Below are 24,232 nucleotides of genomic sequence, written 5' to 3' on the forward strand. Positions count from 1 at the left end.
TAAAGTACCTTAGCTCTTTGTGAGTTGTAAAGCTCTCTTTAGGCTCTGGATAAATGTTTATCCACCACAGAAACAATCAGTGAATTCATGAGCTTCCTAGCATGGCTTATTAACATGACTTCCACCACAGATCTTACCTGTGCCCTGAAAGCACCTTCATCAAGGGGTGGTGGAGGAGGGAAGTTTCCAGAGCCAGACGGAAGAGCACCAGGATCATCTAGAGGTGGAGGTGGGGGTGGAAGAAAATCACCTACAGAAAGGAAATGCACACATGAAATTAGACGCAATTTTGTAGGACTCTTAAAAAACGTATATTTGCTGGCATTTTACTGCTTTCTAATTGGCCTTGACGCATCATTGTTTTGTCTCAATGGCAATTATTCCCTATTACAGTTCCCTTCAGTTAAATTGGTAGCCTTAATTTTGAGAAGAATGAGGACAGGAGTTGATACTTAGAAGTGAAATAAAAGCTAGCCTACAGGAGGAGGAGTTGGATATGTTTAGCTTGAACAGGGAAGGTGTTCAGGGTGGTGAATTGCTGAGGTGGGTAAGACTTGGTACTTACCCTCAGTAAAGTTTTCATCAAGCAGAGGCGGAAAAAATGTACCCACAGATAAAGGAAAAAGAAGATACAATTTATTAAGATGGAGAAACGAACTCTTCTGGAAGCTAAGAAAAAGGAAAACTTATGCCCAGGTAGAGCAACAAGGAAGGCTTTTACCAGAACATTTAAACTGCCCCTGAACAGCAGTTCACAGTGACCAATGAGTCCACTCTTGGCAGAAAGACAGGGGAACAAAGGCATAGCTAAAACATCTAGGGCCTGGAGAATAAGGAGCGAGTCATAATACAGCATAAATATAGGGATGTAAAAGAATACTAGTGAACAATAAAACTAAGTGCAGTGACAAAAACAATTTTTTCTTTAAGTGTGCTGCACATCTAGTAAGTAGTTCAAATTTTATCATGCTTGCGGTGGGGAGCCATCAAGCATTTCTGACAAGAAAACATTTGGTTGCAGTATGATTTACTAAAGACTAATCTAAAAGCACATGCAGGGCAGATTAGGAGAAAGGGGAATAAGAAACCTCCGATATCAAAATCTATATACAATCCAGGCAGGAAGTGATGAGGGGTGAGCATATCAAGAAAGTTCAACATCATTGCCCAATGAGAAGAGCATACCAATGTCATGTTTTTGGAAGAGAGTACCTAATCTCTAAGGTCTGAGGTGCAGACATAAATCTAAAAGCTCTGTGGCTTCATGGTATGGAAACTTTTAAAAATACTTTGCAAGAAATTCTATTAGGAATAGGAAACTTCCATTTAAAAAAAAAATCTCTGTTTGCCTTTTTTCTTTTAAAAATAATATTTTAGATAACAATAATAAGTAATATTCACGAATAAGTAGCTTTTCCTTGCATTTCAGTTGCTCAACACTTAGCAGCAGGGCAGGAGTTTCTGTCACTCAATGAGTTGCTTTTGGGTAGAACCAAAATATCATGATTTAAGCCTTCAAAAAAAAAATCTAAACTGCACAGAAGAAGGATGGTGGCTTGGATTTGATTGTTCTGATACACCTTGATTCATTGTTCTGATGGTTCCTCTGGCCCCTATTTGCCTTAGAAATAACAGACTTCAAGTTGGAAGAGTAGCTGTCTAATCTAGCTTCCAGACATATTCAGACTACAAAGCAGTGAAATACACTATATATTTAGAGTACTCTGCTTTTTAGACTCCCACCATGCACCAAACCACTGTGCTAAGATTTTCATAGGCTACCTACTAGTCCTACAACCCTTCGTCCTGATGGTTCTCGAAATTTATAGAGGTCATCAGGATCTCGGAAAGGTCTGGTAAAACATGGATGGCTGTGTTCCACCCTCAGAGTTCTTGATTTAGTTGGTCTAGGGTGGGGCCCGAGAATTTGCATTTATTTTTTTTTAATTTTTGTTTATTTTTGTGTGTGTGTGAGAGAGAGAGACAGAGAGACAGAGAGAGAGAGAGAGAGAGAGAGAGAGAGAGAGAGAGAGAGAGCACGCAAGCAGGGAAAGGGTAGAGAGAGAGGGAGAGAGAAAATCCCAAGCAGGCTTTGCACTGTCAGCACAGACCTGGATGCGGGCCTTGAACTCACGAACCGTGAGATCATGACCTGAGCCAAAGTTGAGTCAGATGCTCAATCAACTGAGCCATGCAGGTGCCCCCTGAGAATTTTCATTTCTAATAAACTCCCAGGTGATGCTGATGCTATTGGTCTCGGACGACACTTTGAGAACCACTGCATTTCAGCCAAGTATTATATTGTTCCTATTTTAGACCCTATAGGATTAGAAAGGTTAAATGACTGATGTCATATAGAAATATTTCTATTTCTCTTACTTTTCTGGGTGTGCACATCTAGGGATGTGCTTTGTCCATATCCTTATTAGGATTATAAGTCTCATAAACCTTCAGTAACTCTACCTAGTAGTTCTAAACACTGGCTACATACTAGAATCACCAAGAAAGTTTTCTAAAAATGCCAATGCCCAAACTCCATCACGCCAATTGCAATCAGTATCTTGGGGATGGGGGAAAGCGAGTTGGGGGGAGGCGTCAGGTGCCAGTATTCCTTTAAAACCCAAATGATTCTAATGTGCAGTCAGAATCAAGAGACTAATTTGACCTTCCTTTGGCCAAACACTGCACTGAAAAATATTTAACACCTGCTAAGTAAAAATGAATCGTCACCAAGTTGTTTTCCGCCTTGGAAAGTCAAAACATACAAGAAAAGGGCTCACAATGAGATCTTGAGTGATCAGCGAAGGAGGTCTAGGTTGATGGAGACTAGTCCTACTAAATTCTAGTGCACAACCTCATTTTCTGGTCCAAATTCTATCTGGACCTAGGTCGTCTTCATGCATAATTTAAAAGACAATTTCTGAGCACCTTCTTATACTTTACCACATTTTATTATGTCACAGAGAAATGTCAGAGCATTAAACAGGATAAGAAGTAAATAGAATCTGGAGATCATATTATAAAGTTAGAAACAGAGGCCCGTGAAAGCGACATGAATAGTCCACATTCTCAGGAAATTAGTCTTAGAATAAAAAATACAACTGGTTGTCCTGCAGTCTCTTCCAACCATAGTTGATCTTTGAAAAACATGGGTTTGAACTACATAGGCCAACTTACAAATTTTGTACACTACAGTCCTGTAAATGTATTTTTTCTTCCTTATAATTTTCTTAGCATTTTCTTTTCCCTAGCTTACTTGATTATAAGAATACAGTCTATGACACATATAACATACAAAATATGTGTCATCCAACTGTTCATATCAGTGATCAACATATCAACATATCAACAGCAGTTATCATTAGGGGCGCCTGGGTGGCTCAGTCGGTTAAACGTCCGACTTCAGTTCAGTTCATGATCTCATGGTTCGTGAATTCAAGCCCCACGACGGGCTCTGTGCTGATAACTCGGAGCCTGGAGCCTGCTTCAGATTCTGTATTTCCCTCTCTCTGCCCCTCCCCCACTCACACAGTGTCTCTCTCTCTCAAAAATAAAATAAAACATTAAAAATATTAAAATTGTAATATTTTAATAAATATTAAATGTTTTAAATTTTTAATATTTTCAATGTTTTATTTTATTTTTGAGACGGAGAGAGAGAGAGAGACAGACAGACAGACAGACAGACAGAGTGTGAGTATGGGAGGGGCAAAGAGAGAGGGAGACACAGAATCCGAAGCAGGCTCCTGGCTCTGAGCTTCCAGCACAGAGCCCGATGCAGAGCTCGAACTCACAAACTGCAAGATCATGACCTGAGTCGAAGTCGGACGCTTAACCGACTGAGCCACCCAGGCACCCCAACAAATAAAAAAATTAAAAAAAAAACAATAGTTATTAGTAGTCAACATTTGGGAGAGTCAGAAGACATATGCAGATTTTCAACGGCATGGGGTCGATGCCCTTAGCTCTCTACCATTCAAAAGTCAATTGTATATCCTTCCCAACTAAATTTTTGTCATAAAAATTAAATATATAGTGAGGCACAAGTTGGTGACAATCCTGGGAGGGTGAAAAGGAACAGAAAAGGAAGACAATGCATTTTTAAACGAAATGAGTTGAAAACAACCAAGATCCAGACTATTTATTCTAGGCTGAAATTAGATTAAGATTTTTAAAAGTCCTAGTAATAAGCTTATAATAATTATCACATAATTTGCAGTTCTTCAAGCTGGACCATCATAGGCTTCTTCCTTCATTCTTTAGAGTGGAGCTCACATTTTAAAATGATGTGTAAAAAACAGATACACACACTGATAAAGGATAGAAAATAGGTCCTGTGGACTAGTCCATAACTAGTTGAGTTGGTAGGAATGAAAAGCTCTTAATAATTACCTTAAACCAGACTAAGAACTATTACAAGATTTCTGATTTATGGGTCACCATTTTAATAGGCCATTAAACAAAGGAAAATGCTTCTAAGTTGCAGGAAAAACAAATCCACTTAAGAGAGAAGTCATATTTCCATGTTTAAGTAAGATGGCAAAATGGAAAGAACAAAAGAACAGAGTGTGTGTGTGTGCATGTGTGAGCGTGTGTGTGTGTTTGTGTATGTGTGTCTGTGGGAGGGGAACCTTTCCATCCTTACAGACGTTTTCAAACAATGAAAGAGCATCTGGATGGGGCACCTGAGTGCTTCAGTAAGTTGAGCGTCCGACTTTTGATTTCAGCTCAGGTCATGATCCCAGGGTCATGGGATTGAGCCCCTCAGTGGGCTCTGTGCTCAGACTGCTTAAGATTCTCTCTCCCCCTCTGCCCCTCTCCCCAAATCTCAGTCTCACTCTCTCTCTCTAAATAAAATAAAATTAAAAAAAAGAAAGAAAGGGTGTCTGATTTTGAAGCTTAGCTGGTGACCCTCCTAAAGAAAAACATGTAGGGGCACCTGGGTGGCTCAGTTGGTTGAGGGGCCGACTTCGGCTCGGGTTATGATCTCACGGTCTGTGAGTTCGAGCCCCGCGTCGGGCTCTGTGCTGACAGCTCAGAGCCTGGAGCCTGTTTCAGATTCTGTGTCTCCCTCTCTCTGACCCTCCCCCGTTCATGCTCTGTCTCTCTCTGTCTCAAAAATAAATAAACGTTAAAAAAAATTTTTTTTAATAAAAAAGAAAAACATGTATCAGCTGCAGTACCTTCCAACTAGCAATGGTTAGCTGTAGACCTTCACATTAGTGCATGGCCTGTCCTCTCTGCTTGCCAGGGAAATCCAAATGGAACTATCACACCCTATGAATTACAGGGACACTGAATAAATCAAACAGGCAAACCAAAAAAGAACACCCCCCCCCAATCAGGCAACTTGGACAATGCAGGGATCCATAAAATCTAAGACAGAAACATCTAGTCTTAGAAGAAGGAGGGTAGTCAGAGCCACAAGCCTACACACCTGCTTTCCTCCTTCCCCTTCTCCTCACCATCCAAAGCCTACTCACATGCAACACACATTTATCTCTCCCTTGCCAGTTACAATAGTTTACTTGAAGTTACACAGCTAGTGAAATATGGAGCTAGAAACGAACCTTCACTCTGCATTAGAGAGAAGCTAGGAAGTATCTCACTTAATTTGCTCCATATCATCCCAAACAATTCAGCTAATAGTCAACAGATTTTTGCTTTTTGTCAGGGGTAGCACCATGGGTCAGTTAAAGGGTGAATCGTGCAAAAGTATATAGCCCCGATTCTCAAATACTATTTTCTGCCAACTTACTTTCACCATATAGCCTGTAATGCGTATCATTAACTTGAAAAGCCAGTTGAGGAAAATCTCCCAAGTACCCAGGGATGCATACTTTCTCCAGCTACCCTTCCCAGTATAGGGCTAAAAAGGCAATAGCGTTGAGAAGCATATATGGCTACCTGCTAGGAGCTGAGTAGTTGCCCTAGTAACGTCGTTTGGGCATATATGAAAGGCATCTATCCACCTGAATGCAGAACTCTCTTATTCCTTCATGAAATAAAGGTAGGCCCCCATCAGAGGGGGAAAAAATAACAAGAACTGACCAGCAAAGAAGTTTACAAATTAAGGGTTATATGTGATTGTAGTGAAAAAGCCCAAAGGAATAATTAAACTCAGATCATCAGTGAAGTCTGAACTCACTTACTATAATTTAAAAAAAGCAAAAAACAAAAAAAACTAAAAAAGCATCATTCTTTTTCTTCTTCCAACATCCATGTAAACCTACACACATACACAGGGATTCACACAGTAGCCCGTCTGTGCCTCACCAGCATCTATAATACTTGGTTGCACCTAGATGTTCATGGCCATTCTCTCCTACTGAGAATGGAAGCTCCTAACCAATAGAGCCCACTTATAATTTCTCATTCTATCTCCACATCTTGGCATAAAGTTTGGGCCACTCTCAGTAAACGTAGGCTGAATAGCTATATAAGAAGCCATTTCATCACTCAACTGATGTTTGTTTGGTTGAATGCCTGATGCCTTACATGTTGTTCAAATGTCAATGTTCAAATGGCCAAGGGTATCTAGATAAAATGCAGACTCTGATTCAGCAGCCGTGGGGTAAGGCCTGAGGTTCTGCATTTTTAATATGCTTGCGGGATGATGACACAGATCCATGCACAGTACATGGAGGGACATGGCTTTACGGCTCCTTGGGTTGGCAACTGTTGCTTCTCCAACTTTCTGATGGGGATAATTTTTGGTTGTTTAAGGAAATAAACTTTAAGGTACATATAAATAAAACCACTTAGGGACTTCCCAAGTTAAGTATTTAAATTATGAGTGTACAAGAGATTGGGCTGGAAAACACACACGCACACACATGTGAAAAAATACAATTACAGTGACCAAGTCGTAAGCTTCGAGTAAAAGCAGTTATCTGTTTCCGTTTACAGTAATGAATAGAGCATGGAAATATGTTCAAAAGAAAAGAATACAAAATGCCAAGCCTAAAAACTTGAAAAACAAGCCACAGCTCTACCCTTTACCTGAGAAAGAGCAATGCTACCATCTCAGGGTCAGGTTACCTCACATATGAAATGAAGATAACAATATCCACTTCCCTGTGTGACTCTGCAGATCAAAGCAGTTAAAACAGTGACTCTGGACCTTTTTTGACCACAACCCAGAGCAAAGAAATAACCTTTTATATCAAGCTGCAATACTACCTGCTTGGACATGTATATCTGAAACAAGGGTTGCATGAAACCATACTTACCACATGAACACACGTTGAAACTTCTATTATATGTATTTATTTCAAAAGGTTGGTTATTCCTGGTGGAATAACCACCACTGAAGTAACGGTGACCCACAAATGGGTTTCAACCCACAGCTTAGGTGTCACCAATCTAATTTCCATATGACTTGTACAATGCCTACGTAACAGGTGACGATTCTTCTTGCTTTCCACTTATGCACAAGACGGCAACTCAGCTGCCTACGCAGAAGGCCAGGTCTGAGAAGGCAAAACTCTCTGCATAGGTTGAGTAAAGACAGTGAGCAGAAGATAAAGCAAACGTGACAGGAGCAGCAGTCTCCATAGGGTGACTGAGTTGTGTCACCCTTATAGCATTCTCCTCAGAGAGGCAATTTATTACAAAACAAAGCAACTAAAGACCCTTTGGAATTTCACCCTCAACACCATCTTCTCTTTATATTAAACACACTTGCCACCAAGAAAACTACACCAGAAAGCACACTGAGTAAAATACTTTAAAAATGGAGCATTCTCAGGGCACCTGGCTGACTCAGTCAATACAGCCTGTGACTCTTGATGTTGGGATCGTGCGTTGAAGTCCCACATTTAGTATTGAGTTTACTTTTAAAAAAATGAGGCATTCATGGTATAGGACAAAATGGATAATGGTATCATTTGTGTGATGACATATATGCTTGTGTTGTCATGAAGTATGTTTTACATGGATTCCTAAGAAATTGTTAACAGCAAGTTGCCTCTATGAAGAAGCTAATTTTGCCACTAGGGAACAAGAGTGGAAAAGAAATTTACTTTCCATTATACAAAATTTTAACCTGCCATTATTTTACCCATTTATATATGTACATATATATTTTTTACTTCCAGTATAGTTAGCATACAGTATTATATTAGTTTCAGGTGAACAGTATAGTGATTCAGCAATTCTATACATTAATCAGTGCTCATCACGGTAAGTGTGCTTTTTAGCATGATTTTAGCATGATTACCCCATCCCCTATTTCACCCATCCCCTCTACACCCCCCTCTGTTAACCATCAGTTTGTTCTCTGTAGTTAAGAGACTATTTCGGGGTTGGTCTCTTTTCTCCTTTGTAATTTGTTTTATTTCTTAAATTCCTCATCTGAGTGAAATCATATGCCATTTTTAAAATCGCATGTATACACAAAACCAAAGAGACATTTTCTGTACCTAGAAATGTGTCACCTGCAAATATTGAGCTGAATAAGGTTTTCAAAACCACCAGGAAATACTGGGACATGGCAGAGGTCAAACAAACAAACAAACAAACAAACAACATTAAGGATAAGTCTCATTTAATGCAACACCGCTCAGACTTCTCAACCTATTTACAATCCATTGGTTGTAGCTAAAAATATGAAAGGAATTGCCCTGATCTAATCACCATGTTGTCTGCAGTAGAAAGAGGATAAAAAGCCAGCTGATTCCTAGAACCAAAGCCTGTGTACAATCTCAGTGTGACCTCTGTCCTAGAGAGTGGTTAAGCCCTGTGGAGCTATTAATAAAGTGGGTTCTTATATTCCCATTCTGCTCCTGTTCCTTGAGTATTCAGCCCCTTTAAGAACTCTCTGGGAGAGGGGATAATTATGAGGGCAAGGCTAGGCATTCTTGGTTCTCTGTCCTCCTCATCCAAATGGCAACACCACCAGCTCCATTAAAAGAGGCATCTTCATCTGTCAATGAGAAGACATGTCACCTGAACCAAGTGATTCCAATTCTTCAGCTCCAACACTTGACATTTTTGGAGTTCGTGCTTTTATTATACATTAGAAAATTCACCTTTCTATTCCTTCCGTTTGTATTTTATGGTGCTTAACTAACACACAAACGGTTGCTTCTTATAGTACTTAATTTTCAAGGCAATGTCATTTAAATGAGAAGACAAAGATTAAAAATAGTGACAAACACACTATTGATGATGGCATACGAAAATTCATACTTTCATATGCTATTCATATATAAACAGACAAATGTTCAGGATAAGACTTTTCTCAAGAAAATGTGACAACAGGTGTCAAAAGCCTTAAAAATGTGTATACGCTTTGATACAGCAACACTACTTTTAATAAATTATCCTACAAAAGAAGCGACCGAGGACTACATAGAGAAGCGTGTTAAAGAATCTCCATCATAATGAAATATAATAGAAATAATCAGAATGTTCATCAATAAAGTACTGGCACAAAAAAACCAACTGTGGTCAATCACACACTGGTAAGCTGTGTAGCCATCAAAATGATGATGTTGATCTTGAAATGACATCAATTTATTCGTTGATTGAGTACCTCTTATGTGTCAGGAATCATTCTAGACAAGAGGGCGGAAATCAAACAAGAACAAAAAAATATATAGAAAGTGCTGGACTCACAGAATTTATATTCTATCAGAAGGAGAAGAATACTTAAAAAATAGATTAAAGAAAACATAATATCAAATCATGATTAGCACCATGGAAATACGGAGCAAGGAAAATCAAGGGAGTACTAGGGTGGAGGTGGAACCCCACAATTTTTAAGAGAAAGGTTAGGAAATGCCTAACCAATGTGGCATTTGAACAACGACTTAATCTAGCGAGGGAGTGAGTCATGGAGTATCTGGGAGAAGAACATGAAAAACTTTGACATATCATGTGAGGAAAAAGGTGGGCTACTGAATAGCACTTATCACATGGTCCTATTTTTTTTCTTCCTTTTATTCCCTCTCCTTTTGATTCAACTGTTCTACAATAAATGTGAATTACAGACATGCATTTTTTAAAAATCAAAAGGAAGACACTGTGAAATGAATCGCAGAATCTACTCAAACCCAGAGTTTAATTTTAATGTGCCACTATATTTACCCAAGCCCAAATGTAATGTCTCCGTCATCTTTCTAAATAACTTAGCTTGAAATGTTCATTGTGATTCTCAAATTAAAAGCAAGAAGAATTATGATCCTAAAGTAGACAAAGTCTTCCTGATTTTCAAATGGATGGTTTCACTCTACATTTAGCTAATACAGCATCCCTGGGTCTTCACTGAGTTCAACAGTCCTCATGCTTAGCCACAAGTAAACTGTCTGTAAGAAGGTGAAACACACGAGTGCATCCCATCGAATCATACCTCATTTCTCTATTATACTGTGGTTTCCACTTGTTGAAAAACACATTCAATCTCTTAATCCAAAGCACCAAATGATTTTCAAATAATATGAAATTAGGAAGATAGTCTGGTTCTACAAATGGCCTAGAACCATAACTAGCATTTTTAATCCCCCAAGTGTTATGTCTTACAAGATATGGTCATTTGTGACCAAAACAGCAAACCATACCATATACTTTGACTTCCAGAGATGGGCACTCCAAATGAATAGGGCAATGACTTAAGCCTACACATCAATCTTCTAGCAGCTATTGAGATTATCTTCAGCCTCAATAGCAAAAAGTGAAGGTCTCTCAGTTAAAAATTGAAATAAAAATAAAAAATTCATGTTGTGGACAGAGAATGAGGCAACAGTCCAGGGGGGAGGGGGAATCTTAATTTACCACTGAAAAAGGAAGCTGGAAAACAAATATCAGTGTGTTGAGAGAGGACTCCAAAAATACACCTTTCCTTTGGAGACAGGACATCACCCTGTGGTCGCCATTGAGGCCAGAAATTTACTCTCCCGCCAAAGATGGTGATGAAGCCTGAAGGAGTGTGGTTTCACAACAAAAACACTTGAAATACCTCAACTAACTTATTCCATCACTCTTTTATGGAAAGAGTAAACCATTTCCACTTCAAAGACAATATACTGCTTTCCTGATTTAGCTCTATTAGAGCAAGTATTCTGCTCTTTATGAGTTGAATTGCGTATCTATTGGTTTCTCCCACTAGCCTACAAGCTCCTTGAAGACAGACTCTGTGTCTTTCTAATCTCTATATAAAGCATATGCAACACATAGGAGGTTTTAAGAAGTGGCAGTAATATTGTTTTTATAAATTGTCATTATTATAAATCTATATTCCATTAAACTGAATTAAACTCTGAAAGAATGAACACATGCATTTTTACCATGGACAACTTTGCCTCTTTCCAATTATTGACATAAGGTCAATACAGTACAGTATCGGGGAGCGGCAGGGGCGGGGGGTCATAGGTCCTCCAAGGTGCCAAAAGTTGGACAAGCTTAATAACATCGGTCTTAAAATAGTCACTGAGTTTTGCTCAGTGGTAGTGGTGGTATTTTTACACGTTACCTTACTCAGAGATGTCCTCAAGATACAGGCCCTGAGTCCACATCCCTAAGTCATCTCCTGCTTATGGGGACATCCTAGCTCCAGAAACACTGCATCATATGTATTTTATTTGATCTTTCTTCTACAATAAAAGATCTGTATACAGGTTGTAACCCACGAGGTATCTAGAAACCTCTTCAAAAGTCCTCTTAGAATTTTGGAGAGTCAGAACTTGTCTCATCAATGAGAATTGGGAATGGAGGAGGAACAGGGAAATGAATGAAGAGGAAGGACAGATGTCACATGGACAGAATCTCAAAATGTCACTTCTTGAGGTGTTGAAACAAATCCGACTTTTAACTGAGGGTGTGGATCCGAATCTCAAGGCTCATTGTCTTTGACAACATGCACCCAGGCCCCACTCTACACTTCTTAAATCAGAATCTCTGGGGCTGGGATCGAGATACAAGCATCTTGATGAGCTCTCTGGCGGATTCTGATGTGTAGCCCTGGTTAACAGTCATTGACCTCCATGAAAAACAAAGACTGAGAACCTGGCCTAGGTTAAAGAAGACTAAGGAGACAAGACAACCAAATTCAGCTTGCGACTCTGGATAAGATCCTAGATTGGAAAAAGGATATTAGTAGGACAGTTCACGAAATCTAAATCAAGTCTACATATTAGTTAGTAGTATTGTGTCAGTGTGTGAATTACCTGGCTTTGGTCCCTGTACTGTGATTGTGTAAGATATCAATAATGGAAGAAACTGGATGACAACTCAGTGAAAATCCTTCCTACTATTTTTCAGTGTTTGTGTAAAATCTGAAATTATTCCAGAATGAAAATTCAAAATTTAGTTTTAAATTTTAGGGGGGAAAAAAGTAACTTCCCTAGCCTAATAACTTTGTCCTACAGCTGGAGGAATTCTTGACCTGTGTAGTAAAGGGAAACAGTCAAATGGCATAGAACCATATCAAAAAACCCACTGGGACCCCCAAATCTCTTAACTTCCAGCTGAGGACCCATTTGCCACAGTACATGACAGATTCAGTGTGAGAATCTGAGACCTCTTGGGAATAAGGAGGGAACTTGTTGTGTCCCTCCGACTTCAGGAGACTATGATGAAGAGAAGAAGCTCTTACTATTTAGGAGACCTAGGATAGATGGATCAGGAAGATGTAAAATATCTTCAACTCAATCCAGGCTGACTGCAGCACAGGTAGGGCAGTAATCCACGCTCAATGATCAGCAGCAGTGAAATCCCACAGAGCTTCCTTTTTCCCACCGTTAGACCCATTCCCCAGCCTCAGGAGACTCCTTGAGGAAGCGAATGGCTACATGACACCAGGGACTTTCTATGATTTCTCCAGTCTTCATCTTTTCTGCACAAATGACTTCAAATTCTTCTCACTGAGAAATTCTTGTTACTATTTATACAAAATGATGCCAACCATTACTCACTCTCCCTCAACCCTGCCATTTCATCTAGACTGAGGCTTAGCAAATGCAGAAATGCTTTAAAAATAATCAAATAGAGACACTCATTTCATTTCAAGGTGGTTGTTTTTTGGCATGATTTTTTTTTTCTCCAAAGGAGTACTAGGAGCTGACAGGTACTTGCTCTAAAAATTTACTTCACCATCTGCTAACTGAAATATTGCTTTCACGGATTTATATTGTATTAAAAGGTCACTGGTTGTTTAAGACTTAAACAGTTTTAATCATTCTAAAAGTCTCTTAACAGTAAGAAAAGGAAGCTCAGAACAAACAGCAGCAGGGACTCTAATTAAAAGGGCCAATTCATCTAATTTTATTTGGGGTTAATTATTCAGGATTCACTCTTTGATGTGTAAGGAATAGCAATTAGTAATTTTAGTGATTTGAGAATCATTGGAGGTGTAATCAGTTAAAATGAGTGAGTGTTTACAACACAAGATGGTGAATTAGGCTCTCTCAGCTGGAGAACAGGAACATTAGGCTCCAAGAGATCAAGGCTAAGGATTTTAGACCCTAGTAATAACAGTCACTTCAAAATAAAACACACGTCAACAGCATCTAGCATTCTGTTTGTTCTTAGCTAAGGCAAGGCACAGAAGCTTCACAAATTACCTTTAACCACATCTCCATCTTTGCCGTTGTCCCCAACCAACCACTTCCCTCTATTTGGCTCTTGCCACCATGGTAACCATAAATGCATGACATTAAAAAAGCAATTCTAAATGAATATACCAATTATAAGCAACACAAGACCCAGGATAATCATGACACCAACTCATTCCACGTCTGCATCTCTGTATGAGAGTGGGGCATCTCCATCCACCACAATCTCTCTCTCCGTGCTGAGAAATGAATGCAGATACCCTAACTCGCAGACCCACTTACCTTCTCGTGTATCCTCTACTTTTCTGTTTACTTCATTACAATTCTCCCAATCCTACAGGTTGGAAGAAAACCCCTTTTCTCTAGTTTTTGTCCGCAATCCTCACAGCAATATAGCAAGCCATACTGGATTATACCAAAGTGTTCAAGTTCATTTACTATTCTCCATCTCTACTGCCACCAAAATAATCAATGTTTAGTTACCTCTTACCTAGGCTTCACAAACGGCCTAATGGTTTCCATTCCTCCTTCCTTACTTCCTTCCAACTGATTTTAGACACGGCTGCCAGATTGAAAACATCCATCGGTCCCCCCACAAGCCACAACAATTTTGAAAAAGGACAAAGTTGGAGGATTCTCCCTTACTGATTTCAAACTCACCACAAAGCTATGGTAATCAACAGTGTGGTGCTGGCACAAAGACAGACATACAGACCAACGAAAATAGCATAGAAAGCCCAGAAATAAGCCCTCATGTAAATGGCCAATTGATTCTATGGCAACTGTGCTGCAGTCTTAGAGAATGACGGATTGGGAGTATTATGGGCTTCACAAGAGTTGACAGGACCTCACCCTGGACAGGCAGAATCCTAAAACAGGATGGGCCCCCTGGGAGGAAATGGAGAGAAACTTGACAAGCTCTCCTAGAATGCTCTGGTAGGTATGGATTCCCTGAGATTACTGCCTCACACAGCAACTCTGGAAGTTTTGTACTTCAGAAAACTAAAGTTCCTAATCTCCATACCCAGTAATCTGCCTGACAGCTTCTCCTTGCTTCCTTGACTCCAAGAATTTGCTCATGCCTTGTCTCCATCAGGTCTTGTCTCTCTAACATGTCTTTATAGCAGAACCCAACCTATTCTTGGAGGGCCCAGGTCACCTGTCAACCCTGCACAACCTTCTTTGGCTGCCCAAGAGCCTGAAACACTGAGTGGCTATCATTCTCAAGATATGTGTGTGGTGTGGTGTGGTGTGGTATGGTGTGTGTGTGAGAAAGAGTGAGAGAGAGACACACACTGAAAGATTGAGGGAGAGATTCAAGTGAACATCCCCATGGGGATGATTTCTATAAAAGGAACACGCTCTTGATTTGAACAGTGACTCGGTTAGCTGCCTTCGAAATATAAAAGAAATAGGCCTGTGGTATTAAAACATATCACTTACAGTCACACCTGAACTATTTGCTAGCTGTGTGAACTTGGTCAAATCATGAAACTTCTGAGTCTCATTTTTTTTTTGTCAGATGAGAATAACAGCACTTGTCTTTTATACTGCCCAGAGTTGTACAGATCAGATAGATAACTGTAAAAATAATTTAAAAATCACAATGTCCTACACAAATACTATTTTTATTTTGACATGATTCTCTATGTGACTTAACCATAAACGCTTTCTTCACATTTAGAAACTTAAATACAAAACATAAGTATTATAACTGAAGAAACACTATAATCTTAATATGGCTGTTCACATACAGTGGGTCCAAAGAGTTAGGGGTGAAAGCAAAGAGAGACAAAGATAGAGAAACAGAGACAAAGATAGAGAGACAGACAGAGACAGAGAGAAAAAAAAGCATGAGTAAGTGAGACAATAGCAAAACAAAGTCCCAGCAGTCAAATAAACAAATATTGAGCTCTCCCTGGAATGTTTAGAAATCTTGGAGAGGAATCACGTAAGGAGCCCTGAGGTGGCGCTAAGTTGGCACATCAAGTACTTCTGTGACTGATTAACTCGACATTTCTTTGGGTCTGGAAGTATTACTAGGTCATTTTTTTTTTTTAATGGACAAACTGTTCCTGAATAATTTTTAAGATACAAACAGCTATTGTGACGAATCAATCAAAAGAGGTCAGTTTTGTCCTCAAAACCCAGTGAAAGGGCCAAGTCAAAACAACAACAACAAGCACAACCAGGCAGTCAAAAAACAAGAACATCCCCACATCCCATGGCTCTGCGCTTGGTTCTCGAAGGGCTCGTTCTTGCCCACTCTGATCTGTAAACCCACATCCCCACGTCCACCATGGGCAAGTCCCACAGGAGAAGCAAATTTCAAAAGGTCCGCAAAGCCTACTGGATGCTTACCATCCATGAACCTATGTTTTTTGAATGAGAACAGAAAATTCAAAAAGCAATCTCTCAAAAAATCAAGTTTTGTCTCTAGGGAGGCACTCCAAGAAAAACCCCACTCCTGGTACTTCATTCACTCTGCTTTCTTCACTGCCTCCCATTAGGAAGCCATGTGATGGAAGATAGTCCCAAATGCAAAGCTTGGTGACGTGTTCTGGGCAGAAGTTCAGGCACCTTGTTATTTTGGCAAACCCGGTCTGGCTGCCCAAAGACATAATTTAGCAGAGTGAGAAACGCATCCCCTCCCCCTGCTTCATCTGGCCAGCTGCCTCGGAAGGTCTTTCATTCCAGAGGGCAATGGATATATTGTCTCCTTTCATGTCTCCATCCATAGTTCCAGCTCTCTGAGTTTCAAGTTCGGTGAGCTCAGCCTTGGCATTCAAGGATCTCCTTATGTCTCATTCTTAAGAGCATTTGTCCCAGGTCTGTTTGCCAAGGACATGGTGGCAGTTCCTTTCCTGGCACTTGAGTCTGCAATATTATGCTTCTTCCTATAAACAGACCCATCCCATTACTTGAGTTACCTCTCCAAATCCTCCTGGCACTTTTGTGGCTTAACTGGAACTAATAGTACAACTTTATAAACTAAAACTCACAAAAATCATCAGATTGGAAGGGAAACAGAAAGGAATGAGCAGGGTCTGCTAGTCTATGGGTTAGCAAACAAGAGTCAAATGTTCCAATCCAGCTCATTGCCGGTTTTTGTAAATAAAGTTTTATTGAAACGCAGTGACAGTCATTAGTTTATTTATCATCTATGGCTGCTGTTGTATTCTGCCGGCAGAACTGGGTAGCTGGAACAAAGGCGTTTTAGCCAACACAACCTAAAATATTTTCTATCTGGACTTACAGAAAAATTTGTCAACCCTGATCTAGTTCTTAAACTCATTTCACAGATGAGAAAATTGTGATTCAGTAAGACTGAACAATGTTCCCAGGGAGTAAGTAAAATTTGCAAAGCACAGTAACTAGGGCCATGCTGGGCATATGGTTTACACACACTCAATAAATACTGGTTCTCTCTAGTGTTTGACAGGAAATTTTATGTTTCGTAAATGTGGAACTGGGTTAAGATGATTTTTTTTTTTAGACCAACAGGGTTGCCTTATTTAAGAAATTCATTGTCTAGAGTGGGGGACAGACATACAAACAAAGAATTTCAACATAATATTGTATGTATTTGTTTTCTATTGTTTCTACAACAAATTACCACATACAATTGTTTAAAATAACATAAATTTATTACTTTACAGTTCTAGAAATTAGAGGGCTGTCACGGGTAACACTGGGCTAAAATCAATGTCATACCACAGTCACATTCCTTGCTGAAGTCTCTGGTTAGAATCCATTTTCTTGTAATTCCAGCTTTTAGAAACCTCCCTCATTCCTTGGTTTGTGACCTTCGCCCACCATCTTCAAAGGCAGCAAAGGCTACTGAGTTCTTTCTCAGACTGCATCACTCCAAAAACCTGTCTCCCCAGACTACTTCTTAGGCCCATCCAGATACTCAGATCATTTCCCTGTCTTAAACTGAGTTGATTGGCAGCCTTAATTCCATCAGCAGACTTCATTCCTATTTGCCATGGAACCCAACACATTCATAGGATCCAGAGAGGAGGACGTGGGCATCTTTGGGGGGCGATTAGTGTGCTAATCTCACGGTGCCAAAAAGAAGGAATATGTGCACACACTGCTGTAACCCTCAAAAGAGGGTTGATCATCACTGAGCCACAGTGTAGACCTGAACAAAAGCTCTTCCATGGCATAAATTTTCTGGCATTTCCTATAATTTTCTGAAAATGTGATCATGTTTTAGTGCATTCTTAAATTTATAAAATGCAAATTTATAAATTTAAATAGTAGATGATTTACAATATCTGATTATTTATGATAAATATTATTTAATATTACAGATGTATTTAAAGTAGATATGCTGTTTTCTGTACATATATTTCTTTTATTTTTGGAACTAGCATCTTGATGGCCCATTTAAGCACAGAGAAAGAAAACAAAAACCCTATTCGATATTCGGTGAGAAATTTTAAGAAGCAGGTTTCAATGAGATCTCAGCAAAACCAGCCACACACTCTACCTGTGCGATTGCTCTCCTCAGCCCCACTTTGTGGATAAGGAAACTCACAAGGACCAGAAACCTGCACGTACAGAACTGCCCCCTAGAAGAAGTTACCTCATCTCTGCAAACCTGATAGACAGAAAGATGTCCATGCCATGTTTCTGTGATCATGTATCTGGCAATGCCCTTAAAGGGGTTAGGGGATGGATAAAATCTATCACTTTGAGAAAAAGGAGCGTTAGGATTTAGCAAAGATGTGGAGCTACGATGAAGCACATACCTGAGATGATAGAAATGTTTCAAGTCTGTTTACCTCTTCAGACAAAAATATAACTAAGGCTCGAAGACATAAAAATAGAGCCTCTACTGTTCTCATGATGTAGAAAGAAAAATTATGTTTGTTTAGAAAAGAACATGAAGAGTCTCACAGAAATATTCACAGAAGTATATATCAACACAGTGTAACTGCGTTTACAGATCCTGAGACATCACAGAGAAAAAGACCTCGTTTGAAGAGAAATCACCCAATTATTAGAGAATGTGTGAGTGCCAAATGACTGGAAATATTCAGGTAGAGGCGAGAGACTACTTGACATGAATGTTATAAAGGAGATTTGGGCTTTCTAAATCCAAGGAACTTGGTAAATGGCCTTTAAAGACCCTTTCAGCACTGATCGGTGATGATTCCATGACTCAAAATACAAGGATCAGTTAATGGCAATAAGAGACTCAGGCTTCGTTTTAATGGTTATAGTCAGAAAATGCCCCCTGCTTCCATGACTGGATGGTCATCCTAACCGCAAGTAGGTGTTTACTGAGAATAGGACATAAAAAGAATTCTCTAGGCAAGGTCAGACACAAAGCAACTAGTAATGTGAATAATACCTATGTCTGACCCTGACTCCTCCCATGTATCACTGCCCCACTGAAAATGAAGCTATTCTGGGGTGCTTGGGTGGCTCAGTCGGATAAGAGTCCAACTTTGGCTCAGGTCACGATCTCACTGTTGGTGAGTTCGAGCCCTTCCTGGGGCTCTGTGCTGACAGCTCAGAGCCTGGAGCCTGCTTGGGATTCTGTGTCTCCCTCTCTCTCTGCCCCTCCCCCCCCATCTCTCTCTCCAAAATGAATATTAAAAAATTTTTAAAAGAAAATGAAGCTATTTATATTCAGAAATTCCTATCAAGCTATATTCTACTATCAGGCTGTAATTCTCCAAAGGGCAGATGGATGCTGACCTAGGGGTGTGAAGAGGGACACCTTGGCCATCAACCTTTTGCAAACCCTACCCACTCCCAAAAGGAATCCATAAACCCCCTTCAAGAAAATAGCGTAGTCCCTTTGACTTAATAGGTACATAAAAATCCGGTAGAAAGGCTTCAAAACATGTGAGAACTTTCTGCCTTGGCCCTTGTTAACTGAGATGGAGGTGATGCAACAGTATTTCTTAAATTAAGGTGTACACATTTCCACCCTTTACAATAAAAAACAAGTAAAATACCAAATTACCAAGACGGAAAATTCCCACCGTAAACAACTAGAGCTACCCAGAAGAGAAAAACAAGACATCCAGTCACAGGAGCTAAATGCCCTCCTGTTAAGAGAAAATATACACACATTCCCACGCAGAACCCTTTCCTTGTGAATAGAGCTGAAGGTGCAGGAAATGGTTTGATAGAGACATTATATTACTTAGACCAAACTGAACTAGATTATCTGTTTGTTTATTAGATTATGGCTTTAGGCACATTGTTCTTTTGCTAAGAGCTCTTGACAAGACCCCACACACACATTCTTTGGGATGAAGGCTTTTGTGAGAGTATTTTATGGTACTTAGGCTCTTGAAAAGACCTGTGAATGCTGTCACACCAGAGGATTAAACCCAATCTTTGGGGCCACCACATTAGGAGGGTCTAGTTCATTTTGCACAGCCTTAACTAGGACATGTGAGCTATCTTGGACATAACACCCAATGCTTCCAACCCATTCACTGTGGAATTTCTCATGTTAACCCCCACCCACTCATTCTAGTCACAAACCACACGCAGGATCCTTAGTGCCGACAGATGAAAATGAAAGCAGTGTCCTCCAGAAATGGAATTCAAAAGGGTTTCATTTCTATCTATCCTTAAACGGAGAGATAGTACCCTTGGTTTTATTTTTATTTAAATTTCAGTCAAGGACATTCTTAAGACAAGAAATAAATTCCCAGAATATAGCAGACTACAGGTACTGACTCAATACTTTCTTAACTGGATAAAAGATCATGGCATCCACTTGGGGTTTAATTTGGTTTTGTTTGTTTGTTTGTTTTCATAGAAAGGCTTTTTCGGCATTTAATTTTGGTCTGCAATTAAAACCAGTGTGTGGAGTTCAAAGAGTCTCATTTTTAGCCTTCCTTGACATTTACAGGACACACAATGATAGTTCATCCCAAACTAACAGAGGTATAAATGCAGGAAGACCCACATTTCTAAAAACGAAAGGACTTCTGACAATTCATTCAAATGCCCTCCACCTTTGTTTCCCTGATACTGAAGGGCTTGGGCTGTGGGGTGCCTCCTAATCCCTTCAGTTGTAAAACAGGTATAATAAGTATTGATCCATTCTTATCCTCAATACTTATCTTGCTGCTCTGTTGATTAAGTCTATGAAAACATTGGAAATCACGGTATCTCCGTGTTTTATCAGTCATCAATAATATTTTAAGCCAAGGGTTCTTTGCACTACAATATACAAAAACCAATAAAGCTCACCTCAGGGCTTACTCCTTTCCCCCAAATCTTCCATTTGTTAAACCATGTTAAACCATTGTATAGTAGAACTTTCTGCAATTTTGAAAGTGTTCTATATCGTGCCATGTGGGGCGACTAAGCACTTGAAATGTGGCCACCAACTGAGGGGCTATTTTTATTGTATTTAAGTTTAATTCATTTAGATTCAAATTCAATCTGTAGCTACCTCATAAGACTTTGCAGATTTAGTCATATTGTCCTTAAAATGGTTCACCCATTCCTCATCCCCCCAGGAAAAAATTCTGCTACACAAGCAAGAAATCCAACTTTTCTGTCGAGGTGACATTAATGAATTAATTAGTTAATTATTTAATTAATTAAGCCTTATTAAAGATTTTACCTTAAGAGCCAGGGACAAGAACACACTCGTGCATTTCCATGTATTTTAAGTTATTAAAATTCCTTGGAAAGAAGAATTATGCCTTACTTTCTCTCAAAACTGGAAATTCAATACTGTGTCAAGCATGTTTGCAAGTGAGAGACCGGAATGGGGGCAGTTGTCTTAGCATGCGCTGGTCTAATGCAAAGGAGAAAGCAAACCAGATAAAAGCCCCAGGGCCCAGTACTGCTCTGCCATGGGTTTGCTGTAACCCTGGGACAAATCACACACAAACCAGGTCTCATGCTTCCTGGATGCAAAAGTTTCTCAGGAAAGCCCAGCACAGCTCGGGCAATGAGCAAAAGCTGGTAAAAGCCTCTTCTCCATCTCCCCAAAAGCCAGAAGACCAAGAGGACTGTGCAGTTAGAGAAATCTCTACTCTGGTCCTGCCCTAGCCATGACTAGCTGGCACACTGCCCGTGTCCTTGGAAACAGAGGAGAGCATTTAATAAAATTAAGCTGGGCAGAACTGGACTTATGCAGGTCCTCTATCTTTTTAAAGACACGATGCAGGTGGCTAAGAAAATCTCAGAGGGGCTAAAAAACTGGCAGAGGGGATGTGTTTATACAAGAATAGCCAGATATTAATGGGACTGACATGTGCACACACTAAATAGCAGAAGAGAAAGCAAAATTACTGAGGAATGGTAAGACTAATCAATAAACATAACTGGAAAAACATACAAGCCATTTAAAAAGCTCATTTAGACCCTTGTCTTACACTGAAAGTAGTTCCAGTTTGATTAAAAGTGGAACATTTTTTAAAAAGAATTAAAACCAGTTTGTACCTGGTTCCAAATTACAACAGAATTGAAAATAAACACTCCACAAGGTAATACACATATACACTTACATATAAAGCCCATAGTAATTGGCAAAACAGGCAAACACAAAAATATACAAATAATTCCTTTAAGCCAATTGGATCAAAAGGATGTGCATGTGAGAGACAGCAGAGCCTCTGGCTGAAGAGTATAGAATTTAGAGTCAACCACTAATCACCTTCATTATATTGAACATACCACTCAGACTCTGTTTCTCAGTTTCCCTCACTGAAAACTTAGGATATTAACACTGACAATAATAGCAATGTTTATAATCATAACAGAATATATCTATTTTAGGGGACCCTGGGTGGCTCAGTCGATTAAGCGTCCAACTTCAGCTCAGGTCACGATCTCTCGGTCCATGAGTTCGAGCCCCGCGTCGGGCTCTGGGCTGACGGCTCAGAGCCTGGAGCCTGCTTCGGATTCTGTGTCTCCCTCTCTCTCTGCCCCTCCCCCGTTCATGCTCTGTCTCTCTCTGTCTCAAAAATAAATAAACGCTAAAAAAAATTTAAGAATATATCTATTTTAAAAGCCATTTACAACAACGTGGATGGAACTAGAGTGTATTATGCTAAGTGAAATAAGTCAGTCAGGGGAAGACGGATATCACATGATTTCACTCACATGCGGAATTTGAGAACCTTAACAGATGAACATAGGGGAAAGGAAGGAAAAATAACATAAAAACAGAGAGAGAGGCAAACCATAAGAGACTTAAATACGGAGAACAAACTGAGGGTTGGTGGGAGTGGGGTTGGGGGAGGTGGGTTAAATGGGTGATGGGCACTAAGGAAGGCACTTGTTGGGATGAGTACTGGGTGTCAAATGTAAGAGATGAATCCCTTCTACTCCTGAAGCCAAGACGACACTGTATGTTAACTAACTTGAGAGTATATATTTTTTTAATTTTAAAAAGAAAAATAAATATTAATCTACCTTTGTAAAAAGAAAAAAAGTTTAGGAAGAGGTAACGCGTAGACAGAATTTTTTTAAAACAATTTTTTTTAAACGTTTATTTATTTTTGAGACAGAGAGAGACAGAGCATGAATAGGGGAGGGTCAGAGAGAGAGGGAGACACAGAATCCGAAACAGGCTCCAGGCTCTGAGCAGTCAGCACAGAGCCTGACACGGGGCTCGAACTCATGGACGCGAGATCACGACCTGAGCCGAAGTCGGACGCTTAACCGACTGAGCCACCCAGGCGCCCCCGTGTAGACAGAATTTAACACAGTGACTGACTATATCTTCCAAAAGTATAACTGGTTTACAAATATGTGAAGAAGGTTGCAATATTAATAATTCAAAACAAACATTTTCTCCATAAAATTGGCGTATTTTAAAAGAATTACCAGCATATGGTTAAATAGGCACTATTATGTATTACTAATGGAAGTATAATTTGGTGACTTTAGGACAAAATTTTGGTAAAATGAATCCAGAGCATCAAAATCAACTTGATCCATATCAAGTTGATCAGCATCCATATCAACTTGATCTAATAATTCCCCATGTGAGAATCACATAAATACCAGGTGAGACAACAGGACTGAAGAGAAGGAAGGCAGAGGGGATGGGGAAGCTACATGTCCAAAGACTTAAAGAGTAAAAAACTGAAAAGAGTCTAAATTTCCAGTATTAAAATACTGGCTGCCTGGACGTGAAAATCCACGTAACTGGGGAATCCTCTTGATCTCAAAATAAAGGCCCCAAATTAATAATCAATATATATTACTAAGAAGAAAATAAGTATGCTTTTAACCTGATTCCAATGATAATAATCAGATACTAAATTCAGAACTAGGTTCAGTGGGGAATATTAGAAAACCCTGTCTTTCCCTAGGCCACGTTATATTAGAAAGGTACCATGAAAATGAAGTTCCAGAATTTTCTTTTCCATGGTTTTTATTTTAAAAAGTCAAACCATCCTTGGGGCACGTAGGTGGTTCAGTCATTTAAATGTCCTACTCTGGCTCAGGTCATGATCTCAGGGTTCATGAGTTCAAGCTCCACATCAGGCTCTCTCTGTTACCACAGAGCCTGCTTTGGATCCTCTGTCCCCCTCGTTCTCTGCCCCTACCCCACTCATGCTCTCTCTCAAAAATAAATAAACATTAAAAAAAAAAAGAAGAAGAAGAAGACGTCAAACCATCCTCAAGAGAGCCATTTTGGAAATTAAAGCTAATAAAGCATTTCCTAGGAC

General features: G+C 39.6%; 1 protein-coding gene across 6 annotated transcripts in view; it reads right to left on the reverse strand.

The window, feature by feature from the left end:
* The window catches only part of LOC122491615 (LIM domain containing preferred translocation partner in lipoma), a 679,043-nt gene that overhangs the window by 377,286 nt on the left and 277,525 nt on the right, over nt 1-24,232 (reverse strand). For all 6 annotated transcript variants that reach the window (XM_043594610.1, XM_043594613.1, XM_043594611.1 and 3 more), the window contains one exon: nt 138-250. In XM_043594610.1, the coding sequence (XP_043450545.1) occupies nt 138-250 (113 nt within the window). The remainder of the gene's footprint in view (nt 1-137; nt 251-24,232) is intronic.

This window comes from Prionailurus bengalensis, chromosome C2 (assembly GCF_016509475.1).
Source record: "Prionailurus bengalensis isolate Pbe53 chromosome C2, Fcat_Pben_1.1_paternal_pri, whole genome shotgun sequence".
NCBI classification, from domain to species: domain Eukaryota; kingdom Metazoa; phylum Chordata; class Mammalia; order Carnivora; family Felidae; genus Prionailurus; species Prionailurus bengalensis.